The 25,202-nt window shown below is 39.4% G+C and overlaps 1 protein-coding gene across 2 annotated transcripts; it reads right to left on the minus strand.

Annotated features, from left to right (window-relative positions):
• Positions 1-4,116: 4,116 nt before the first annotated feature.
• On the minus strand, positions 4,117-25,202 carry LOC138021963 (poly(ADP-ribose) glycohydrolase-like). 2 transcript variants are annotated; one of them, XM_068868984.1, is made up of 24 exons: positions 24,922-25,202; positions 24,340-24,445; positions 22,062-22,211; positions 18,056-18,125; positions 17,333-17,425; positions 16,662-16,717; positions 16,481-16,544; positions 15,948-16,031; positions 15,032-15,106; positions 14,760-14,852; positions 14,298-14,354; positions 13,504-13,604; positions 12,372-12,463; positions 11,923-11,989; positions 11,595-11,670; positions 11,453-11,497; positions 10,691-10,793; positions 9,730-9,808; positions 9,106-9,214; positions 7,061-7,118; positions 6,175-6,219; positions 5,814-5,881; positions 4,585-4,645; positions 4,117-4,487 (listed from the first exon to the last, which is right to left on the minus strand). In XM_068868984.1, exons 1-24 carry the CDS (start codon positions 25,037-25,039, stop codon positions 4,276-4,278), a joined length of 2,082 nt encoding a protein of 693 aa, XP_068725085.1. In that variant the 5' UTR covers positions 25,040-25,202; the 3' UTR covers positions 4,117-4,275. The 2 variants fall into 2 exon arrangements, with proteins under 2 accessions (XP_068725085.1, XP_068725086.1); XM_068868985.1 differs by having other exon boundaries at positions 24,340-24,530.

Consider the following 25,202-nt stretch of genomic DNA (forward strand, 5'->3'; position numbering starts at 1 on the left):
ATTCAAAGTCAAATTTAAAAACAGATCTGCAGCACATTACCATGAGTGACATTTATTGACACAATCTAAGTATATGTTGTCCTTCTCATCATACATATACTGTCCCCTTGCATAAGCAATCTTGATTGGATTTCTTTAAAATGTACCTCACAAGATTTTCTTTAAAATAAAAGGACAAATTTTCATTATACATTATTGTGCAGCTGATTTTAAGCTGAAATCGTGTCCTTTAGGTGCTCATTTCCTTAATTCATGATCATTTGTTATTCACCTGCAAAGCTTTACAATAAAATTTATTGATTAAGTTCAGATGGATGAACATTGCAATATCCAGGGCAAACACTTGCCCATTGGGCATTATCCATTTGGAATTCCCTAAGACTGGCCTTTTGAGTTTCAAAATTCCGTTTCTGTTGCATTTGTTAAAGATCAAATTGTTTTCTGTGTCATTTGCCTTTGAAGTTTCCTGAAAAAACTGGAAAATGATTTATGAAACATGCCCTTGTTGCAGCCCATTAACCTTCCACTTTACTCCTGGCCAATATAGGATTGGACCAATTTCATTTCCTTGGAAAGTTCAATTCCTGTCTCCAAAGAAGAGAAAACACCTCAAGGTCTGTAACAACAGCAGAATGTTCGTGTCATGGGAATCAACTGATTATTAATATATTCAACAACGTGATGCCACCATGTATGGTGTGGACTTTGGACCGCTTGTGTGTACATAAGCCCTTGTAAGCCCCATGCTTCCCTCTCTCTGACCGAGGTGGGAAAGTGTTAGGAAGACGCAAAATTGCCGCTATGCATGATTTCTTTGCAAAGTGAATTTTGCTCTCTGCCTTGCCTCACTGGAATCGACTCAGGGAAGCCTACAGTGACGCACATGAATAACTGTGACTCGTAGAAGATTCCTTCACCAATATTTTTATTATTCGTCATTCCAGTCAACGAAGCGAACACAAAATCGTAAATAATCAACTACTGAGAGTTATCTTAACAATTATGGTAGCTGTAGCTTCGAACAACGAACGACAACGTTCATTTGATCGCCTTTTTTTTCCCAGTGCGAGCAAGAATATTAAACAATTTAAAACAAACATCGTGGGGAGTTACGCAACCTTAAAGGAAAATTCAAGACTGGTATGGGCAACGCTTAATTAAACCTTTATAAACTATATTTTTGAACTAAACAAATTCCATTTCAATGAAACTCACCCAATGTAATCGTCCCTTAGTTTCATGATTTCGTCTTTCGAAAGGCCACTGCTTTTCTTGTCTTCATTTCAGCGACAGCGCTAGCCGTAGTTTTGTTAAATTTTTACCGGCTTCAGAGTCGTGGTGGTAACCGTTTTTAAACCGGTCGTTCACAAAGCTAGTTTCATCATGAAGCTTTGCTCTCTTGGCAGCGCTCATTGTGTGTTTGGTATGGTGGAAGCCGGTATGGTAAAGGGTTTCCTTGCCTCGTAGTTTCTTCCAACCGGAAAAAAAGCGCCAAATTAAACAGTCGTCAATTCTTCTTTGTCGTCTCTTTTGACGACGACAAAATTTTTGTGTCACGAGACTAAATTTACATGTACCGGTTTTTCAAGTTTTGGCGGTTTTCGTTAAGTATGAGAGAGATTAAGCATCGTGTTTGCGTTTGCGGCAAACGTCGGACTTAAGTTTGCGTTTTGCCAAAAATGGAAGAAACTCGTTTGAAATGAGCTGATTTCCGTGCGTGTTAGCAGCAGGTATTAAGTAACTTTTTTGAAAGAGAAAGACGAGTTGGAATAACATAATTTCCATGCTTTTATGGCAAGCAGCAGCCCACCGTTTCACGTAGGACGAAAGAAAGTTGACGAAACTCGTTAGAAATGAGCGCGTTTATTGGCTGTACGCAGCAGGGATCAAGTGACTATTTAATAGAAAGAGAATAGTTCGAATAGGTCTAACATCATTTTCATGCTTTTATGGCAAGCAGCAGCCCACCGTTTCACGTAACCGCGATGCTTTATCTCTCTAATATTACTGCCGAACCGGAAAAATAACGGGCCAAACATACGCACAAAATTAAATTTCTAGCAAAATATTGTTTCTATGGAAAGTGAGTGTTAGTCCAACACATACCGTCATGCAACCTCGTTCCCAGGGTTCTCTCCTACTCTTTCCAGGGGAAGATTAGGAGAGAACCCTGGGAACGAGGTTGACCGTCATGTTTAGGGTCTGACGGCACAAGCGATCAATTGGCTCCAACGCCCGTCGTAATCAGGTTTCAATATTCTTCTGGTCGAAGGAAGCGGTTCGATCAGAGGGAACTTTTCTCAGACACCAATTCAATTCCCAACAAATTACAACAAACAAAGCCTTTTTTTCTTGGATTTTGTTTTGATACGCGCGGTTTGCTAGGTACGACACTGCAAAGAGCCGAAACACGTTTTGAATAATATAATAACATACTTTCACCTTTTGATAGTACTGGTAAATTTTAGTTTATCCTTCATCCTTTCTTTTTCGTCAGAGGCTCCGTCACACAACACTTTATCATGCAACATCTGTAAGTCACGCACATCGTTCCTGGGCAAACTAAAGGCGCTGTTACACTGTGAAATGTTTCGTGCAAGTCTCGCAATGTTCGGCGACACTGTGGCGGGACAAGTTGCACGAAACATTTCACTGTGTGACATACCCTGCAACGGCCAAAATCGTTGCGAGACAAGCTGCAAGAGCCGTTGCCGAAAGTTCTACTTTTCGTGCAACTGGTCTCGCAACGATTTTGGCCGTTGCAGGGCGGCAGGTATTTTTTGCAGGTTGCAGGTTGAAATTTCATTATAACTGGAAAAACGCTGGCACTAAAAAGGAAGGTAAAGCGATAGACTTGCCGTGACTGTTACATGAATAGCTAAGCCAGGCATAAAACTTTTCCTTACGCATAATTGGGCCTTAGGTTAGCTGTTCGTGTAACAGTCACGGCAAGTCTATCGCTTTACCTTTCTTTTTAGTGCCAGCGGTTTTCCAGTTATAATAAAATTTCAACCCGCAACCTGCAAAAATACCTGCCGGTTGCAGGGTATATGTTACACCGTGAAATGTTTCGCGCAACTTGTCCCGCCACAGTGTCGCCAAAACATTGCGAGACAAGTTGCAAGAAGTTTCACAGTGTAACAGCGCCTAAAGCAATTACATCTGTAGCCTGAGGTAGCGTTTTACACGAACTCGGTTTCACATCGACATGGTTTCATGACTTCGAAACCGCGTCAAAATCGATGCGGTTTGGAAGTGTTTACACGGAACCGTTTTAGGCAGAAAACCCGAGTCGTGATGGTATGAGCGAGCGCTGCACCACGTGCTAAATTCACTATTTTTGAATTGAACAATGCAAATTTCGCGTCAAAATTGTAACCGTACTCAAATCGATGCGGTTTTCACTGTTTACACGACAGATGAAACCGCATCGTTTTGAAAACGCTCCACTTTTGGCAGCGGTTTCAAATCGACACGGTTTCGGCAACAGTCTCTGGCAGCGTTTACACGAACTTGGTTTCATTTGTAACCGCATCGATTTCGATGCTGTTATCGAGACTGTTATCGAAACCGCGTCAATTTGAAACCGGTACCAGAAGTGTAACGTTTTCAAAACGATGCGGTTTCATCTGTCGTGTAAACAGCGAAACCGCATCGATTTGAAGACAGTTACTATTTTGGCGCGAAATTTGCATTGCTCAATTCACAATAGTGAATTTAGCACGTAGTGCAGCACTCGCTTATGCCATTATGACTTGGAATTTCTGGCGAAAACGGTTCCGTGTAAACACTTCCAAACCGCATCGATTTTGACGCGGTTTCGAAGTCATGAAACCGTGTCGATGTGAAACCGAGTTCATGTAAACGTTGCCTCTGATTCATAGCCGGTCCAGGTCGCTTGTGTCACGCACTCTACTAGGGAGTAGAGTGCGTGACATGAGCGACCTGGACCGTCTGAGAATCAGGCTCTTTCATACGCGGCGAAAAGTAGGACTTACGAGAAGGAACAAATATATTTTCCCTTTCTTCAGCGAAGAATAACCGGCGAAAAGCAAAGATGCCAAAATAAAGGGTTCAATAGTAATAAACACGCGAACCTTTCTGCAATTATTTTCAGTTCAGCAAGAGGTTACAACGCATTTTTAATTAAATAGTTCACATATCAAGAAATATTGGTCATGTTAAAAATAATTTGCGGTGAAATTTTTTGTGAAACGTTATTTCTTGACATTAAATTGTCATGTCAGCAGCGTAGCCGGCACACAACACAACGCACTAAGGTGTGTTGTCTTTGTACGAGTCTGAATCAGGCTCTAGCGTGTAAACCAAGGTGGCGTCAGATTCTCCTAGTCCAGTTGCTACTTCATCGTCTGTGTCGCATTCGTATTTGTCCTGCAACTCGCGCATGAAAGGGTAGAGTTTAACGGTAACGGAACTTGCGGCACGGATTTCTTTGCCGTATCGCATCATCACCGTCCAAACATCACCTGAAAAGAAATCAAAGGAAGAATATTACAAAAAGAAAAAACAGGGGAGGTGTCTTTACGAAAACAGCAAATAACATGCTCTCGCAACAATACCCACCAACTGTTAACTTTCTTTCTGTGACGAAAGAATGGATATTTAGAAGATCTCCAGCCAACTCCTGAAAGAATAAGACGATACGTCAGGAAATACTGAAGTTTTCCTCGCACTTACCTGGACAATTAAAGTAATTGTCTCTTATAGACATCTGAAAAATTCAAATGGCTTCAACTGGATTACGCCCGATCAATTGTGTGGCTTCATAGTTCAGCCACCAACTAAGTGGCTTCATAGCTTCAGTTGGTAGAGCATTGCACCGGCATCGCAGAGGTCCTGGGTTCGAATCCCGTTGAAGGCACCTGAAATTTTCAGGCGTCTTTATTGTTCGACACCAGGAGCTCATCAAGAGGAGCCTCTATCTCCTCTAATTCCTTGAGTCAACCCTTTCCCGAGTAAATTTATTTTTAGGAACAGGTTTTTCCCGCAAAAAGTATCATAATTCCCTTGACGCTGTGATAGCTCTGTTTTGATTGGTTTTTACAACAGTGGGCGTGCTGAATGTCCCAAGGGAGATTGGCTTTTACAACAGTGAGCGTGCTGAATCTCCCAAGGGAGGTGTTCTATAAATAAATCTACTCGGGAAAGGGTTGACTCCGAGGCCAAGTATGGAAGATAGAGGCTCCTCTTAATGAGCTCCTGTTCGACACTAACGCATTGCAATACGCCATTTCCGAGTTGAAGCCTGCCTCATCTTCAAAGCGAGTCTAAGTGCGAAGTTTTTGTTATGAAAATTAGTTTTCATTCATATGTAAAGTAGAACTAATTACCATTACAAAAACTTCGCACTTAGACTCGCTTTGAAGAGGAGGCAGACATGAACTCGGAAATGGCCTATTTTCGTGTTGCCTATTTATGGCCTATTTTTGTTTGCGGAACGATTTGATTTGCATCGAAGAAAGTGTCTAGTAATATGACGTAGTCATCGCAAACACGATAAAAAAAATAAAGTACGTGGAAGGGGGTTGCATCTCAATATATGTTTGCGTTACTTCAAGTTTTCCTGAATTATAGCAACTTATCTTAACGAAATGGCCAGAGATGACTCTTCTTCCTGGCAAAAAGATCTCTGCACATCTTTCGACCAAATGTCAAGGAATGTTTCAGACGTGTGTAAATGTCTCGGTGAACAACTTTTGCCCAGTCTGGACCGGAGAAAAACTCCCATGCATTCAACAATAGGAAACATATTTGTTGAACACATATGAGTACCAAACTTGCGTTACACTCACATCGTCACCAAACGTGAAATAAACAAGGTCTCTTGAGCAAGCTCCAGATGCCATCATTTGAATCAATCCTGAAAACGTGACAGCATACACAAATCATCAACATCAGTTGATTGGTTTAGACTGTTTTCATGAAAAGGTCTTGGAAACAAAAAGATTCCACGACTTCAAAGTTACAAACTACAAATACACACTCCAATTACTGCTTGTTATAATGGCAACTGCTTCGGCGCTTTCCTCTCGTCCGGATTTCGCGCAGCCATTTTTTGCTCTTGTTTTTCTTTTCGCGTATTACTCTTTACGGGGATAAAGAGAGGAACTGCTTGCAGTCTCTACTTGAATACACGTTTTTTCGATGGCATACCTTTGACTCTGGGGTCTCCACCAAATGCTCCGCAGCCCCAGTTTCCTAAGAATGCAGAAGAAAGTGATCAACAGCAGAGCTCATAGGTAAGAAATTTGGGAAACCTGCCGTACAGACTGCCCGCACGGACAAATTGTCGGGGTGGAGGTGGGGAGGCAGGACAGCGTCTGGGGACGGGAGTGTTCGGGCAAAACACTAATTTGCAACGGCTCGCTTTCAGGTAAATGTTCTCCTTCTTAACGCATGCCTCGCTGTCTCACATATTTTGTAAAACTCGCTAAAAAAAAAAATGAAGAATGCCTGAAACGTTTGCAATTCCGTGTTGACGGAGATTTTGGCATATTTCAAAAATCACATTTATAGGCTTTTTGTGTGAAATGGATGTCCAGTCGTGAGCGGCTTTCTTTGACTGTGAAACTGCAGTCGAGTAAGCGAATTTACTACTTTTTGGCTTGACCTTTTAATTAGTTTGATTTTTCCTGTTGTTCTAAACTGAAGAGAGAAGGTGTAAAGATTATCAGTCAAACGGAAAATGTTGTGAAAGAGATTACTGTGCATGTAATTTTACTTTTAGTTGTTGATTAAATTGTTGCTTATTGTTTGCAATGCTTGTTTGTTTACTGCTGTCAGCTCAAGAGGTGTTTGATCACTGTAAACTGCACTAGTACACCAATGACGATTCACTGTGTACTTTATGCAGAAGCATAATTATTTCCATATACACTATAGTGCTTTCTGGGGTTAGGAACGGAAGCTCCGCTTTTAGGTTTGGCTAAATCTATGAATTATCACAGTCTAAAAGCCACACTTTCTTTAGTAATAACAAAGGATGGAAACCTGCCCTGCAACGCAAGGGACTATGACAACAAACCGAAATGAAACTCACCAGTAGCAATTGCAGGTAGATGTCTCTGTTCTACCGGAGAATAAAAACCACAATACGCCTGAAAAAAGTGAAGAAATATTTTTAGCACAATTGCTTATAATCTCGCAATCTGATTGGCTAATTTGCCGTTGTCGATAAGAGCCTAGACAACGCTGTACGCGTCATGCTCGCGTCAATTTGTCACGCAATGTAATAGCCAATCAGGAACGCCCATTTTGGGCAATAAGCCAATCATAAATTGCGAGAAAGTTACCGACTATGCTTGCTCTTTCTTTGTGTCATGATTTTGGTCACGCTCTGAAATAAAAACTTTCTTTGGCGTTGAATATTGTGGTAAAAAAACAAATCGAATCGAAAGTGGTTCGGCTGCGCCTCGTGAGTCCACAACATTTTGACCACTGTGATGACGAATATCGTTGTCGTTGTTTCGATTTGTTAACTTTTTTCGTTGGTGACTCGGGGATATTCAGGGACAACTGATGTTGAACTTATGACCTTCTCATCACTAAATTGGACGCTCCACCACTGAGACCCACAAGCAACTTCATGTCATATTAAACACTTTATGACTGGTCCCGAGGGAAACAGTTCATTTTGAACAGTTCCCCGAGGGACCAATCATTAAGTGATTTGTTATATAGCAAAAAAAAAAAAGTGCAATGGCAACAACAACGGCGGTCGTCGGTCAACAGTGCACTGTTACCCTCTGAAGTCATAGATTTTGCACTGTTGCTCGCTCAAAGACTTTTGGCGGGAAACACTTTTATTGTTAGATGTCATGTGACATCGAAGTAACCAATGAGAGGGCCGGCTGTTATGGGAAAAAATTCGGCTATATAACAATAAGCACTTAATGACTGGCCCCAAGGGAAACAGTGAGTTTTATTCCCCCGAGACCCTCAATGTTCCCCGAGGCGAAGCCGAGGGAAACATTGAGGTCGAGGGGAAACAAAACTCACTGTGTCCCGAGGGGCCAATAATTACGTGTTTTGTTATACCTCCCAACTCAAAATAGAACAATACACAGATAAAAATTATTTGCTTGACGTCGGCTGGCGTACAGATTTGCCGCCGTTTCAAAGGTGCACGACCTGATCACGTGTGAGTCGAAAGTTCAAGTTGTTGTTGCCCTAGGGCGTCATGAAGTTTTGACCAATGACACGTGACACGTTCTCCTCCAATCAGAAAACGTATTTGAGTTGGGAGGTATAACAACATATATCATATCATCTCTCATATCATATATCTTTCCTTGCTCTCGGATTTTAGAGTAGCTTGGTTTCAACAGCTAATATCTCCAATTATTTACCCTCCCAACCATGACCACAGAGAACAGACAACAACACCGAGAACTCCTTGCCCGAATAGAATGTGACCACAGAGAACAGACAACAACACCGAGAACTCCGTGCCCGAATAGAATGTGAGTTCTTTAACATCCCACAGGTCTGGGTTAAGAACATAAAAGGGCTGTGAGACGGGGCCTACGGGTTTTCGTCGTTATTTACAAAAAGTAGAGAATCTAACCATTTGCAGATGTCATATATGACAAAGGCAGCACTTTCTCCTCACTTATTTTAAGACTCTGAGTTTGATGCTCAACCAAATGAACCAACCAATCAGCGGTCAACTAGGTACCGTTCAGGTTATAATAGCCCCCCCTAGAGCTGCTATGGCTCAAATTGTTGAAATGGTGCACTCTCGCGTTTATAGTGAAGGAGATGGCGATTGTTGACCCCGGTAAAGAAATGGAAATATCGTGGTGACTTGAGGATACTCTCACGAGCCTCCAGAAGCTCAGTAATAGATCATCTGAACTAGTAATCGTCAGATCATAGGTTCGACACCTGTTCGGGTCACTCGGATTTTTCATTCCATCACCTTCGCGACTTTACTAATGTATTGTTATTGTTACTATCAAGGCAGTCTTTCTATCCAGGTCTCTGAGAAGATGAGCAGTTGTCTACGGCAGACAGAAGCATCTACACGCATAAGTAAGTTCGTTTAACAGCGAGTTTCTAACAATCAATATGGTACTACCCGACCTTATCGAGTTCTCGTTTAAGAAGCCCAACTTCAAACTGATCGGTATAACAGCGGAATATGTTTGCATCTATAGCAACAATCCTGGAACACCGTCTACCCCAAGAGTCTCTGTTGGAAAAAAGGAAAAAAAGTCTGACATGAACTTTCGTTAAACTGCTCTTTTCGTTGTTGGACATGACCTAGTGAAATGCGACAAGGAATCAATTCCTCCTAATGACCGAGCAAGAGGGCTATACTGAGAGAAACCATAACTTACGGTATATGATAGCACTCGGAAAATCAAGCAACCAAAAACCTTCTGTTTCCACACGGTAGAATAAAGAACGCTGAATTGGCCAATCACAGCGCGAGTACCATCTCATAAATATGATAAAAGCACTTCTTTCTGCAAACATAATTTTGTATTGAAATGAAGCCAGATCTCGCTTTCCTTATCGTTCCCGAAACCAAGTCGTGCCCTTCGTAGTCGACAGCTTCGCGGCCTCTAAACGCAAATGGGGCAGTGAGAATTTGTCACAGTGTGATCAGTTGCCTACTTCAGTAACACAAGCAAGTAGGCAGTACTCCTTTTATGTACATATTTGCGTGATTTGAGAGAGTCTTGAGTACAAGAAAGTTCTTACCGCGTTGCTTGATCCACGTGATTCCCAGCCCATCTAAAGGTGTGCGCGTAACCCACGTAATCACTGAAACGTTCAGCACCTAGACAAAACAATCAAAATCATCTCTGTTTTTTAATTTCAAGTTTCATCCTCTAAACAATAAATTCAGTAGTGCACAAGACTTTCATGAGAAATTATTACCCACGAGATTGAGAATGGTCACTCGTGCAAGCCAAATCTCATTTAAGAACTCGTCTAAAAATAGCTTGATCTGCGAAAATGAGGTTACATAGACCAAGTATTGGAGTTGTAGGATCCTGGTTATGGGTTGTGGACAGCAGAGATGAATGACAAATGAGAGGTGAGTTCGACTCCGGCCGGACCAACTCTCACAAGGAGAACGTGCTGCCTTTGTAATTACATCCGCAAATGGTTATATGGCTAAGGACAATAAACCGTGGGCCCCGACTCACAACATAAACTCTGTGGGACGTTAAAGATCCCAAATACTATTCCATACATCTTAAATTTCCACGACCTGCTCGCGTCTGACCTTGCAGCTCAGTCGGTAGAGCAGCGGTGATCTAAGACGAAGGTCGTGGGGTTCAATTCCCACCCTGGTTAGAGTTTTTCTCTGTACTTGAGTGGGCCCATTTCCATTAGTAGGGCTAAGGCTCACATCCCATGGTTTACATGGGTAGAAAACTAGCACTTCACATTTCCCTCTTATAGTTAAGTCTGTTGAAATTTAAGTGCTACACGGGCAACGTTTGCAAATACGTAACCCTTCCATGTACTTGTACATATTCCATAAGAGGATTGGCGCCATAAGGCTCTAGAACGCCTAGACAGGTAAATAAAGATTGTGATTGATTGATTGATTGATTGATTGATTAATTGATTGGAAGAGTCAGGTCTTTCCATGGAAAACCCTGATGGTTTTGCTTAGCTCACCTCAAGATCAAGACAAAAAGACCATTACCTGTGATAAAAACGCATTCGTTGTCGTCAAGCCGTTCAGTAAACAGTCGAGATAGTATCAGCTCAGGACAGATAAGGAAACGGATTTCTTCTTGCACACATCCCTACAAAAACGTATTATTGGTAAAGGGTACGTAAATCTTCTTGCAATAACCTTAAGATGACAGTTAAATATCAGCAAATGGCCCAGTACCCTCTGTTATCACAATGGCTCGCCGTTTGCATGATAGTGTAGACATTTTATTAATCTTTGAACAACGTTAGCGACTCGAGACCAGAATTTTTAACAGCCTTCTTTATCAAAATTGCTTGAATTTGGGCGAGTACGATTTGAAGGGATTTCTTTTTGTCCAACAGAAAATCCAATATCATTTACAAGGGAAGATGAAAAAAAGAAAATCAGACGGTAGGGCTACCAAAAGTAAAGTAAAAGTAAAGTGGTGCATTTATATAGCGCCCTTATCACTACCGTCTCAAAGGCGCTTTACAATGATCAATTTACCCCCAGCGGACTGGAAGCATATACAGGCAGTCCAGTCTAAGCAGTCCGTGCATGCTGGTACTCATTTTACCGACCTCGGGAAGGATGGAAAGCTGAGTGAACTTTAGCGGGAAAGAAGGTCTCCAAATATTCCACTCTCGGCAGAACTGGGAATGGAACCGGGACATTAGGGTTGGAAGGCAGAAATCTTACCACTGCGCCAACCCCTCCGCTCTAAAGAATAAAGTAAGGGAAGCGAAATAAGAGAAAGCGGTGCCTCACCTCCCCTATAACGCCTCCTCCAATGTATTTGTTTGCAAAATCGACCTAAATTAAGACAAGTGCCCACTCTGATTAAATACGTGACTTTGTGAATGCCATCACACGACAAAAATCAATGCACTGAAATAACAAAGTCTATCACCTGAAGAAATCCAATGCCATTGTCTTCTATTGTTCCTTTTGTGGAAACATGAATTTTACCAAAAGATGCAGAGCACCTGACGTGAAAAATGAACAAAGTAAATTTTTGAAACTGGCCCAACAGCTCATTCGTTAGACATGGGCATTGAGTCAACCTGCAGAGGCTACAGTATGTAGTAACTGTGTAAGACTCACTATCTTTTCTTACTGCCATCTTCCAAATTAAGTTAAGTCATATGTTCAATGCTCGGAGATATTAGCTACTAGCTACTCTGAAATCCGAGGGTAAACAAAGTGATTATTATTAACTTATTTCCTATGCAAGTCACCTTTCCCAAGCTGGCATGTCACCGGATTTCACAATCTGTCTTTGAAAAGTCAATGTTCCGGTTGGCACTGAAAAAGCAAAGAACCAACCACAAGGATTACAAAGAATATTAAGGATAAACAACCTGTTAGAGGCAATCAACATGGCAGTCTGACTCAAGGGTTTCAATAACTTCTGAAATAGCCGTCCATGATAGCCCATTGAAGGCCGCAGTTTGACAAGTTTATTATAGCATTTTTAGTGAAAATCAAGGCAAACTATAGCCAGCGGTGTGAGGCAAAGCAGGCGGCGGTATACCGCCGGTAACCGGCTTCTATTGAAACCCCTGCAGTCGAGTCTAGAAGTAGTAATCATCGTTATAACCTGTCTTCACTCCTCGATTTACCACTCACATTTTGTAGACTTTAAGTTACACTTGATGCATCAGATGTATTTTACATAGAAACTCACTTTGTTTAGTTACTCTCCTAAAGTAATGAAATATAGCTTGTAGCTTCTCTGTTTTCACAGAATTTGTTCCTCCTTTTCCTCCCTGAAACAACCTTCAACAAGAAAATAAAATTAACATAGGACATGCAAAGGAAAGATTTACTGGTCTACAGACATAAGAGTAATTTTCCCGCTTTACTGGATCCATAAATAACTACATAACAGGTCAAAAACCAACATTCAAGTTGACTTGCTCAGTTTACAGTGTCCCCAATTAGTGCTCCGGTGCTAGAACGACTAGATACCTCAATAAAGTTTCTTTCCTTTCCTTTCCTTTTTCGCTATGCCCACATGGTGATTCGCCTACATTTGAGTCGTTTCACCCACATTATTTTGGTGCAGATTTGCGCCAAACTTTGGGAAATTTAAAGCATTTGAATCGATTGTGAATTTGCTTGGGGTATTAAACGCATAAAAAGGTTGTGCATTGAACAGAGCGAGGTGGGTCTTACGAGTTTTGTGGATAAAATTCTCAAAAATTAAGTCATATCAACCTTGAGCTTGCTTACTGTAGCATGTAAGTTTTATTTGCTTGTTAGAACATGTGTTGGCAAATCAACTTAAGTTTGGGTGAAATGACTTATGTTTTGGAGAATCACCACGTGAGTGTAACAACTTGTAGGCAAAACAACTTGTAGGCAAAACAACTTTTTGCAAATATTCAAGAGTCCAATAGGCTTGGTAATGGTAAAGACCACAACTTAGGGGATTGAATCACGCTGAAACAAAAACAATTTGGCACAGAGTAGTGAATTAGCAAGTGTGAATGCATTGAAAAGAACTTTATTACCTTCCTCCAGAACGGTAAAACGTGTTTGCTTTTGGTCAGGAGGTTAATAATGTAGAGAAAAAGTATTTGAGTTTAGGTGCATTTTTAATATTAATTATTATTAACCATTGTGTGCATGGGTGTGAAAACTGGACAACCCATATTCTAATACAGGGCCCTGGCCACTGCGTTACATTTCCAGTTTCCCTCTTGCCCACCAGGTGCATGTATTTCTGGACAATAAGGTCAAAGTGCAGAAGGTTCCAAGACCTCCCACTTTCAGAAAATGGTCTTTTAAATGACAGAGGGCCAAAGTTAGGTCACCTGTTAAAATTGATGTCCGGAAATGTTGAGTACTCTGAATGCTTGCAGGAGTTTCTTCGTGGAAAAGTACAAAAGAAGGCATTGGCCAATAAACAAGCAACCTACAAAGCACAAAAATTAGCAATTATTAACCCTTTGACGTCCAAACCGGCCTAAACCAGCCAGACTTGGTATTTTACTCTGTCTAACCTCAGACGATTTTACTCATCAATGGGGAACCCCTGGGAGTCAATGGGTTAATCACTCACTAAAAAACTATGTCCCCATTAATTAAAGATAATGATCTCTTTCCTCCTTTACAACTTGTGCTATAATGACCGATGTAATGGGCTGTTTCTCCAAAAGACCCCTTTCACATGGTGGAGTTTCCAACATTTCAATAGACCTCTTTAAAGTTGTGTGCTTAGTTACCTGGCCTTTGAATGAAAGTGAGCCTGGTGTTGACCTTGGTATGATACAGACCTCCCTCCTTTTGTTATGTTAATGATGTTGTGTCACACTAATTAGTAAGAATTTACATAAGAAAAGCAGTGAGGTTTCTATCAAAACAAGGTCAACTCCAGCCTCACTGTCATGCAGAGGCCAGGTAACTAAGCACACAACTGTAAAATGGACTATTACAGTGTACAAGGGAGTTTATAATATTAAATTAAAGAAGCTCTGAAGTGTAATTCTTGTTTCTACCCATACTGTCTACAACTTCAATAATATTATTATGGCACATAAAGATAACTCAATCTTTTAGTTACATTTGATTCTCATAATTATGAGAAGAGATGAAAGTTGATATTCACCTGTTCTTGGCTAAGAGTTAAACTGTGATTCTGTTGCCGTTTTAAAAGTGGAATGGCCTGAAAGCAAAACCATTGGGGCTTGTGAACACTCAAGTTTGAGTCAAGAAGTTACCACATTGCAGTCAGAAGTAATTAGAACTGTACAAAACACAATCAAACCAAGAGTTATTTTTATTTTTATAAAGCTTTGTTCACACTAAAAATGACCTGTGTTGTTACTGTGTTGAATATTAACTAAAAAGATAAGACAAGGTTCCTGAGGGTTGAGACCCATAGAATACAACTTTTTTTCAAAAAACTATATTCCTCCACGTCTGTCAAAAAGGTCTGTGACAGATGGTCATGGCACAGTTCATAAGCTTCCACATTTTGGAAAATGTTTGAGGCAAAATTTAAAGCCTTCAATTGACAGAATTCCACACAATTTCCCAAGATAAATTAAATATGAAAGAAAATTGATACCTGAGTGCACAAAGATGGCAGTCGAAGAGCCAGGGTTACCATAGCAGGCAATGTTTGGTTAAAGAACTCTTTTCTTGCAGCAACATCCAAAACCTGTGAATAAACAACCATTTAGACTTGAGATGTTCCCTTTTCAAAGGAACTTTTCAATCAACTAATTAAGCAAATGAAGAACACACAAAGTTTAAACTTGTGGGTTAAGCAATGGACTATATTTTTATATAAATTTACAATTCAACATAAAATAGTGCAGTTAGTGTCAGGCTTCTCACCTCATTAAAATAGCTGTGTAAAGCTTCAAAATTCCAACGCTTTGAATAATGAGCATTGTACTTTAAAATGGCATCCTACAAAAACAGAAATAACAAAAGGAAAGAACTTTATTAATTTAAGTGTCTAGTCTTCTAGCACTGGGGCACTAGCTGGAGACACTGTAAACTGAAATCAACAAATTAACGCAATCAAATAAAATGTTTTTGAGTACCCAGAGAAAAACCTCTCGCAGCAGGGAAGAGAACCAACAAACTCAACCAAAATGTGACGACAAGTCTGGGAGTCAAACCCCAACCACATTGGTCGGAGGCGAGTGCTCTCACCAGTACACCAGCCCTGCACCCCTAAACACAATGTCTCTTTATTTGGAGTAGTTTGTCAACAGAGGTGGAAAGGTGAAATACCATAGGTCTAAGTCTACAAGATAGGGAGAAAAGGAAGGTTTACCAGAACACAATCAAAAAGGTCTCTGCAAGAAATCCCTTGCATTAAAAGCTTTCATACATTAGCATCATTCAGTCATTTTCCTACTACCAATCATTGAGGGAGTTACATTTTCATCAATACATGACAAGCACCTGACAACTTGCTGGCTTTGCCTTTATTTGTTGGAAGCATTTGCCTGAGTGTCAATCACTGAAGTCACTTAAACTGACAGTACTCCTTGCTAAACAGTACTAGGGTTCTTCAAGTAATCTCTTTTTGAGTTTGATGAGATATAAACACTAATTCATAAACCGGCAAAACTGGAGAGTCTAATTATCATCAATTTTCTTTCAAAGTGAAGAACAGGTTATCTCTTAAGTTGTTAAGATTTTGATTTTGCACTCAGAAAGACTGATGCCCCATACCTTTGCCTTGACCACTGGGCCACAAGCACAGAATCATTCACATTTTCCATAAAAGCACAGTTACCTGCAGCTCAAGTGAGCTTGCTATTGGCCCCAATAAGGTGGCTTCAATAAGTTCCCACCGGTTTTGGATTTTCTTCTCTGAATTCTGAAATAGAACAAAAGATTCTGTTGCAAATAGAACCACATTCACATGCATTATCAATGAAACAGTTCAATTCAAAGCAAAAACGACAACAGTAGGAAAATCATTAACTGTTTTTTTATGAAACTATGAATAAGATTTGAAACAAAACTTAGAGCAGTTTTCAAAACCAAAGTAATTACTTTGGCCAATCAAAAAGGACAGACTCAATCCAGTAAACCAATCAAAACTCGTAGTAATTACACGTAGCTGACACAAAGCACGGGAAAATGTGCAAAAGCGAGCCAGGATTGGTTTTGGTTTCACTTCTGATTGGTTGAAAAAGTGGCGTGAGAACTTTGAACCAACCACTGAGTGAAGTAATACAAAACCAAAGTAATTTGCTAATTACTTTCAACACTCAATTGAAAACCGCTCTAACTTCTTTTTAGTAATTGAAAAATAATAATCACCTGTCCAGGATAAAGGTTTTCACTCGAGCAAGGCATCCGCACATGATTTTTGTCCCATTTATCCCTTAAAAAACAACAAATATGTTGTGCTTTTATTAAATATTAATTGAAGTTTAAAAAACTTGTTTTGTTTTGCTTATGCAATTAAGCAAATTATTGCCTCCAATACTAAGGTTTGTACCTGTAATTTACATGTGAAGGTACAGGAGGAACTGCAAAGTCACCACTGATAGACGGCTAAAAAAGGATAGCATAAAAACAAAGATGTTAATATAGGAAAAACAAAACAAAAATTTTTACTGTAGTTGATTAGAATTAGCAACTGCACCTCCACAGTTTGGTCAGTTGACCACTAGATCCAAATCCAATAAAACTATTAACTAATAACTGTGATTTTTTATTGATGTTTGAAGACATTATATTTTTAGGAAAGAGAAAATACTCTCAGGAAGAGTAGGGGAACCAGAAAATCAACCAATATGATATGATATTATGATGCTCTCATTCAAGTATCCTCATCATAATTTTTATTTATGTTTATCAAAAACATCCCTTATGCACAGTGATATTCAATGAGACTCAAGTGACATAGTTCCCTGCTAGCAGAGGTCTATTTTGTCCCTGTATTAGCTGGGCTGACAAGATTAGTAAAGGAAAAGGGACCTCTGCCATGGGTCGAAACTCACTGTGGCAGAGGTCTCTTTTCCCGTACTCTTCAGGCCAGCGAACGCAAAAACAGAGACCTCTGCTAGCAAGGGAGTGACCCTGGGTACTCAACAATCACACAAAATGTCTCAGCAACTAAGTACTGTGTGTACATGTATAAAAGCGTTAATAAAGTAAATTACTTACTCGCACTAAAACAGTGTGATCAGGTTGAGCAAGGAGAGGAGGGAGTGGTGGTGAACAATCTGGAATTCTGTTAACACTTTGAAGAGGTGTTCCCTACAACAAAGAGAACAGCCTAATGAATATTGCATACATGGACTGCGCTGCAACTTAATCAACAAACTGAAATTGACTTGAGTTAAGGTGGCATTTTAGGATTACACTCTTTAATGAAGAGAGAGCTTTAGTCAACAATAGATAATTTGAAAGCTGTTAGAAGCTCAAAATGGTGCGATTATGGCTAAATAGGACAATAGTAAAAATATGATTTTTGACATGCAGTTTTTGCCATTCTCCAATTTTTTAGATTCTCTTTTTGAGATAAGATTCCTACAATAATTGTTCCGATTATACAATTTTTATTCTCTGATTTTTATAGTCCGATTCTTCTAATTATACGATTCCTCCAATATAGGTTTTGCACGGCAGCCATGTTGCATGGCAGGAACAATAGATTCTTTTTCCTATGGGAACAAATGTTATTTCTAATGCAAAACATTTTCATTGTTCCTGCCATGCAATATGTCTGCCGTGCAAAATCTCTATTATCCTGATTTTTGTTCTATTCTTCCGATTCTCTAATTGTTCTGATTTATACAATTATTTGCACTTAAGCCAACGCGGCTCACAGTAACGTGCTCATAATCCTCATTATCCTCGATCAGAAAGAAGAAGTTCAATACATACTCCTGAGACAAAGCATTGCCTAGTCTTGGTAGCAGGGAGTTCGTCTGGAGGAGGAGCTGGTAAAGGTGAACTAAACAATGAAATAAAAAATGAATGTAATATCTTTGTGACCTGCACCAAGGGTAATAACAATATATTATTATAACTGAAGTGGCCTTATCAGGGAGCACCTAGAGTAAGTAAGAGGTTGGAAAGTCTGGTATTGTTTTGGTATGTAAGAATCAAGACAAACTAATGGGAGGTGAGACACAAAGTAGGCAGTGGAACACCACTGATGATCCGAAACATCACACTTTTAATATTGTTTCTATAGTTTCTATAGCCTTAACCTTTCTCTCGTTTGTTTGGTTTGCGGCAGCTATCGTTTGAAAGAATGAAAAAAAAGTTTAAAGCGGTTTAAAGGTTTCGAGGGATTGTACTTTCCGTGAGAGAATTAGCCACGTATTGAGTACAAATTGTCACATGCTAGGCAACCAAACTTGGTTCAGTGAAGCAGGAGTTGTTTTGTTTGTGCGCATTTCACGGCTTTGCAATTTTCAAAAGTGGAATTTTATTGGTATTTTGGGTTATGTACAAAAGAAATATCTTAAAGGAATGATTAAAATGAAGGAAACCAAGTGTTAAATTACAAACCATCAAAACAATTCAAACCAAACGAACCAAACCGCAGATCAAACCATTATTTTGAACGCTAAGCGAAATGATAAATTTATTTTTGGCGTGATGGTTAAAAATTTAGTGCAAAACTAGTTGCATAACGCTAGTTCTGCTTCTACAACTCTAAAAGTAGGTACTCATAGTCTGTGGATGAACGGTATTGTCCAACTAATTAATGTGTCACTAAATTTTCAAGCCTCTTTGGCCATATTGAGAAAAAGAAAATATTTACATCAACATCTCAATCGCGTTCACTGCTGTTTTTCTTGCTGATTTGAAGTGCGGTTTTTTGTTTTGTTCTTAATTGAAAACAGAAACTTTAAGATATTTTGAAGCTTTCTCTTTACCAGCTAAATGCACATTAAATTTACTTTCCATGTCCATTTTCAGATTATTACAGTTTCTTTGTAGTCTTAAAATCAAGGGCTTAATTTAGTGTTACATATTTTGTAACGGCCTTGAACACCAATACCTTGCGCAAGACCATTTCAAAGTTCTTTCCGTCATTTTAACTGGGCCGGATGTCAAGCAACACGCGCCTAATGCCTACAAATGTGGACTTCACAATTTAAGTATGTATGCAAATCTCGCTAAGCCGTGACGTTCGCTAGAACGCATTCCTGCAGATGAGAACATGTTCTAGAGAACAGGTTAAAGAGAATGTGTTTGTTGCACATCCATCCTGCCCCTGTTCTGTATACATTCTGTTGCTGCTTCATTACTCATTACTGCTTCATTCTGATCACGTTCACAAACGCGTTCCTTGTTAGGTTAATTCTGAGCGGTACTGTATAAAGACCTAGAGATTGAAACAACCAGAATGTGGGGAACGAAAACAGAAACAATACCAGTTGTTATAGGTGCTCTTGGGTTCATCAAGAAGGGACTGCAAAAGCACATGGAAAAAATCCCTGGGGCAATCAACATCAATGAGCTACAAAAAATAACTTTATTAAGAACAGCCCACATACTACGGAAGGTTTTGTCTTAAAAGCAAAAAAATGGAAAAAGAGTTATTGTTGTATCTTTCATGTAATATGTGTGTATTCTCTGACTGACCGATTTAGTGAGGCATAATATAATTTCTCTTGCACTGTATTATGGCTCTCTAACCTTGTGTTTTACACATGCTCAGGGCTTGAAATTAACAAAAACATCCAGTCGAGATTTAGTTGTAATTTCGCAAATTTCAGTCGCAAAATTGTCGCACTGCATTGTGTTGTCAGCGGTTTAGTAAAACAAAATATGAGCCTGCAATATTTGTGTGTAAAGAAACCGCTGAAAATGGCGAATGATCAAAGCAATGGAGTTGTGCACGTAACATTGCAGCTAAATTACGTTACAATATTACACTATCTTCAGATTGAAAGAAAATAGGCCATTTTACAGTTGTTTGCTCAGTGACCAAGCTTATGAATGGCTGCGAGGCTGTCGGTGAACTTGTATTGATACACACCTGACTGCTTTTATCATGTAAATCGTGTTGTTGTAATTATTAGGCTACCTTAACATAAAGAAAAGCATAAAGGTTTGCATTAAGGACGTTCGCGCCAAAATCTTCATACGGTGAGATTTTCTTCATTTCTCGCCTAGAGTTAGGTCATAAAGTACTTACTCCAAAAATGAAAAAAAAAATGGGGGTCACCGACTTTGTTTCGGAGAAAATGGCAGTGGAAAAATGCCTTAATTTCGAGAAATCGGTCATAATAGCGAGATGTAGCCTCATCTGCTCATCCATCGAAAATCATAAAAATAAACTGTTGGAGTGAAAGTTTCCGTGTATAGGTGTTTAGGAGTGAGATTTGAGATAATTGCATGCCGCTAGGGATGTGGTAATCAGTAGAGTTCATCCTCGACGAGCGTTTTCGTAAGCTCTCTCCGTTGAAACCACTACTGGAATTCGATGACACGAGGAAAGAAAATGTTAAAAAAAGATAACTTCTTACGGTGAGAATTTTTTCATTTCATCATATTTTGTAGATAGTAAGTAAAGTAAGTGATTCATGATTAAAAAAATAGGGGTCACCGATGATCTGAACGAGTAAAATCGATGTGATTTTGCAAAGGCTTGGAAAATTTCGTTTGTCACGCTTTTGCGTGACCTGTCGGTGAAGGACTGGAACCCAAGAGACGATCGATCGTTGAAGAGATGAAAGGTTTTTACCGAAAAAAAAAACCTTTCTCGAGCATAGCAACGAAGTTTTAAGCACGGGTCATTATCATTTGGTTGGTGTTTTGTATAATATCTCTCCATTGCCGTCATGTTCATCCTCTGGAGTGTGTTTTCTGCGAAATTCAATCGCTGATTGTTTCCACGCAGGTCCGCACTATTCAAGCGGACGAGGACAAAAATACTGCTCAATTTTCACGAAAGTAAAGGAAAAGAACTTTAAAAACATGCATTCACTTTGAACTTAAGTTCGTAGGGTAATAAAAACATTAAAAAGAAATAGCCCCATTAAATTTACGCAACGGTTCGTCCTCGAGTTTTCCAAACTTTCAACCACTAGTACTAGTCTACTCGATCGGCTACCTTTTCCAGAGCTTTTCCATCCTCCCGCTCGCTTCACTTGAAGTTTCATGATGATTCGGAAATAAATGAGCCATTCTTTTGCTAGCCTGGAATTTTTTCCTCGGCGTTTTTGTCGCCATCTTATTTTAACTGATGCTTGAAAATTATGTACGAAAGTCAAGTAGACTCGGCTAGTGTACGACTGATAAAACCTCGCAAATATCAGTCGTGCAGTAGTCTACTTGACTTTCATAAATATTTTAAATCAATTTTGACTTATCACGATCTTCTCTGACCCAACGCTGTGCAAGACTTATCGTCCACGGTTTTTGCAAAGGTTTTAAAACCTCAACTTCACTAATGCTCGAAGTAATGCGTGACATATTACAGTCGCGTTACCTGCGCAGTAACGTTGCGCACAAACAATTAGCGCGAACGTCCTTAAAGCAGGGTTACCGGCAGTTTCCCTTCCATTCTTAGGCCAGGTAACTAAGCTGCAACTGTAAAATGGTCAATTCACAGCAAGAAACAAAATAATTTTGTCATTTCTTTATAAGTTTATTTTAGTAAAAGTAGCAGCAAAGTAGCAACTGCTAACCCTCTTGTTTCAGAAGAGCGAAGGTGAAATTAAGATGCAAATTTGCAACTTCTCCAGATATTTTAGTCACAAGGGGAAAAAATTCAGTCACAAATGCAACTTTATTGGTCGCAATTTCAAGCCCTGATGCCGTAAATACTTTACTCAAAACGTATATATGCTCTTGTTTACTTTTGTGAGTAAAATAAGGAACAAAGAAGGATTAACAATTATAATAAAAATAACAATAAATTACTCACTCAGGAAAAAGGGGAGGCGAATCATCAAACTCAAAACCGAGACTGTCTTCATTATCACTTAATATTCCATTCTTGCTGTTTCCTTCAACTACGATCTCAGAACTAGTGGTAGATGTTGCTGATGTACCTGCTGTGTTAGAAGTGCTACCTCTGTCAAAAATGAGGAAATTTATTTAGTAATACACGTACATTATCTGTGCTTTAATATACTCTCTGCTACATTTATATTCAACAAATAGATTCCATGTTGCTGTGAATCTGTTCAGTGATAAATGCAGATGGCGTCAAAATGTGGTTAGAACAAAAGGGTGGTACAACGCATGAGGTGATAGCCAAGTGTGTCACTGATGTTGATTACCACATTGACATTTTCTGTGATCTGTTACTGAACAGCCACAAGGCAACATGGAATTCATTAATTTTGTTTTGTATAATGAAAAATAAAAAGCTTTTGATGATTATGTGTATGTCAGCTATGCATCTGTCCTCTGATGGATAATAGGTGAGAGCCAATCAAAATGCGTGCATTGTTGCGCTTAATAAAATAATAATGATATTTTAGAATAAAATAGATATTAATACAGGACAGTGGTAAGCAAATACTGGGCAAAGCTGGGGAGAAGAGTGTGACTTCCCATCATGTCAGGGCTCGAAATTAACGAAAAAATCCAGTCGCATTTTGCGATAAGATACGAAAATTTAGTCGCAATTTCGCAAATTTTAGTCGCAAAATCGCCGCGCTGCATTGTGTTGTCAGCGGTTTAGCAAAAAAATATGAGCCCGCAGTACTTGTGTGTAAAGAAACTGCTGAAAATGGCGAATGATCGAAGGAATGGAGCTGTGCACGTAACATCGCAGCTAAATTACTATACAATTACGCTACCTTCAGAGAAAATTCAGAGCGAGAAACAAAATAATTTTGTCATTTATTTATTTATTTATTTATTTTAGCAAAAGTAGCAGCAAAGTGGCAACTTTTAACCCTTTTGTTTCGAAAGAACGAAGGTGATAACAAGTCGCAAATTTGCGACTTCTCCAGATATTTTAGTCGCAAAGGGAAAAATTTAGTCGCAAATGCGACCGTATTGGTCGCAATTTCGAGCCCTGCATGTGACTAGCTTATTTGGCTCTTTCATTGATTCTGCCATGTGAGCCTGCTTGGTTTCACATTTCCAAAGCTCAACTTGTTCTGTTTTTCTATTCAGCAATTCAATCCTTCCTTCCCCCATTTTGCTTCTGGTTCTTTGTATTTTTTTTACCTTACGAGCTAATTGTAACCTCTTTAATAGTTCTCTTTAATAAAATATGGCTGGGGAATTGCTGCCTGTGGTACCCCTTCAGCCCTGTGCTGAAGCCCTGTTAGGGAGGGGGCATTTTGTTACTTTGCTGGACTGGGTTAACTTGGCCTCGCAATACAGTAACAGGTATGAGGCACCCCCTCAGCTATGTACCGAGGGGAACCCTCATCCAGTGGTCTACACCGGCGGAAGGTATTATCTGCGCCTTGCCAGTTCATTCCATGCACCTCATTTACGCCCAAGTTGTGTCTATTGTCTTTCACTGCACACCAAAGCATTAAAGATTATTTGTATCATTTATTGATTAACCAAAATGGAGAAGAAATGCTATTTCTAAAAATTTCATTGAAAGTATCACAGGTTTCTTATTTACCATTGATTTAGGACATCTGTCTCTGTATAAAAGATCTACAGTGTAGTTAAGTCCAAAGTGCCATTCTTCAGCTTCGTTTAGTTACATACTGTAAGGATAATCCCATGTTGAACAATTTTTTTCCACCCTTTCCCCTTCGGAGGTTTTGTGGTTGATTACAATGCCCAAAAATGGCTTTGCCTTGCTTACATCTTGTCTCATTCAGGGCAAGTCTATACACCTTATTCCAAAATGGTCACCATTTAAATATTCTTTTGTTTTTATTCAAATATTAAAGCCCTTGATTCCTTTTTCTTAAGATTAAAATTCAAAAGAATATTTTATCTTGAATGAGGCAACAAGGGCCAAGTTGTATCCGCATAAATCAGCGGCCATTTTGGAATAAGGTGTATTAGTGCACTGGAGTGGAAGGTTCATGCTTTGCCAATGAAGTCGTTTCTCAAGCCAAATGCGGAGCTAAGGAGATGTCATTCGTTTCTGCAAGCTCTTAATAATGTAAATAGCTGTGGAAACTGCAACATTAATATAGCAGTAATAATAGGAATAGAATGTCCTTTTGCAATTTATACAAGTCTTCTCTTTAATAATGATAATCACAAAATCATACCTTCTTTTTTCAGCAGCATCAGCTAAAAGAGACCTTTTCTTTCTCAATTCTTCCTTAGGTGATATGCTACGCTGCATAACTTCTGGAGCAGATGTTTCTTTCGTTTCTAAAACACGATTTAAAGAAACGAGGAGTCTTACCACAGCATCTGACATTGAACTTGTCACTGGATTATCTCCCGATATTGTGACCTTTTAGATACACTGTAGTTAAGCAGAGATTCAATTAAATACCCTTTCAAAAACAATTTTCATTGACACCATTAGCTTATCGAGGATGGTTATCACAAAATACAATACATAAACTTCTACCTTTTATCAAGGATTCGAAAACCATTTGGTGAACTGAAGCCAAAAGCGGCCGGCAGTACTTTGTTTATCTGTATTTGTACATCATGAATCGTTAACAAAAAGTACAGGTATTTGCCAATCACCCATCAATCTGACAATCTTTGAAGACAGAAATGTCACTTTATACCGTGCAAGAATCTCATTAAAACGGTATTCAACAAAATTAAACATTTATGAAAGATTCCCAAGCTCTCTCACTATTACTATGACTCTTTCAATACGCAAGGTTTACCTGAAAGGTGAGGGGACAACTGCGATTTAAGGATTGATCGATAGCGACTGAAGCTCTCTTCGATGCTAGTTTGTTTAAGCCTCTTCCGCTGGGGTTCCCCACCAGATCTTGCACTCATAATTTATCATATAGTTCCAAAGCATGAAGAGTAAAGTACCCTGGATCTGTGAGTTGTCAGAGCATAAGTGAAGTGAAGTTTGAAGGCAAACAACATGAATTCTTTCTACATCGCTCACGCAAATATAAAGAGCACATTTCGTTTTGGCTTGGATACCAAGTTC

This window comes from Montipora capricornis, chromosome 10, assembly GCF_036669925.1.
Source record: "Montipora capricornis isolate CH-2021 chromosome 10, ASM3666992v2, whole genome shotgun sequence".
In the NCBI taxonomy this organism is placed as follows: Eukaryota; Metazoa; Cnidaria; class Anthozoa; order Scleractinia; family Acroporidae; genus Montipora; species Montipora capricornis.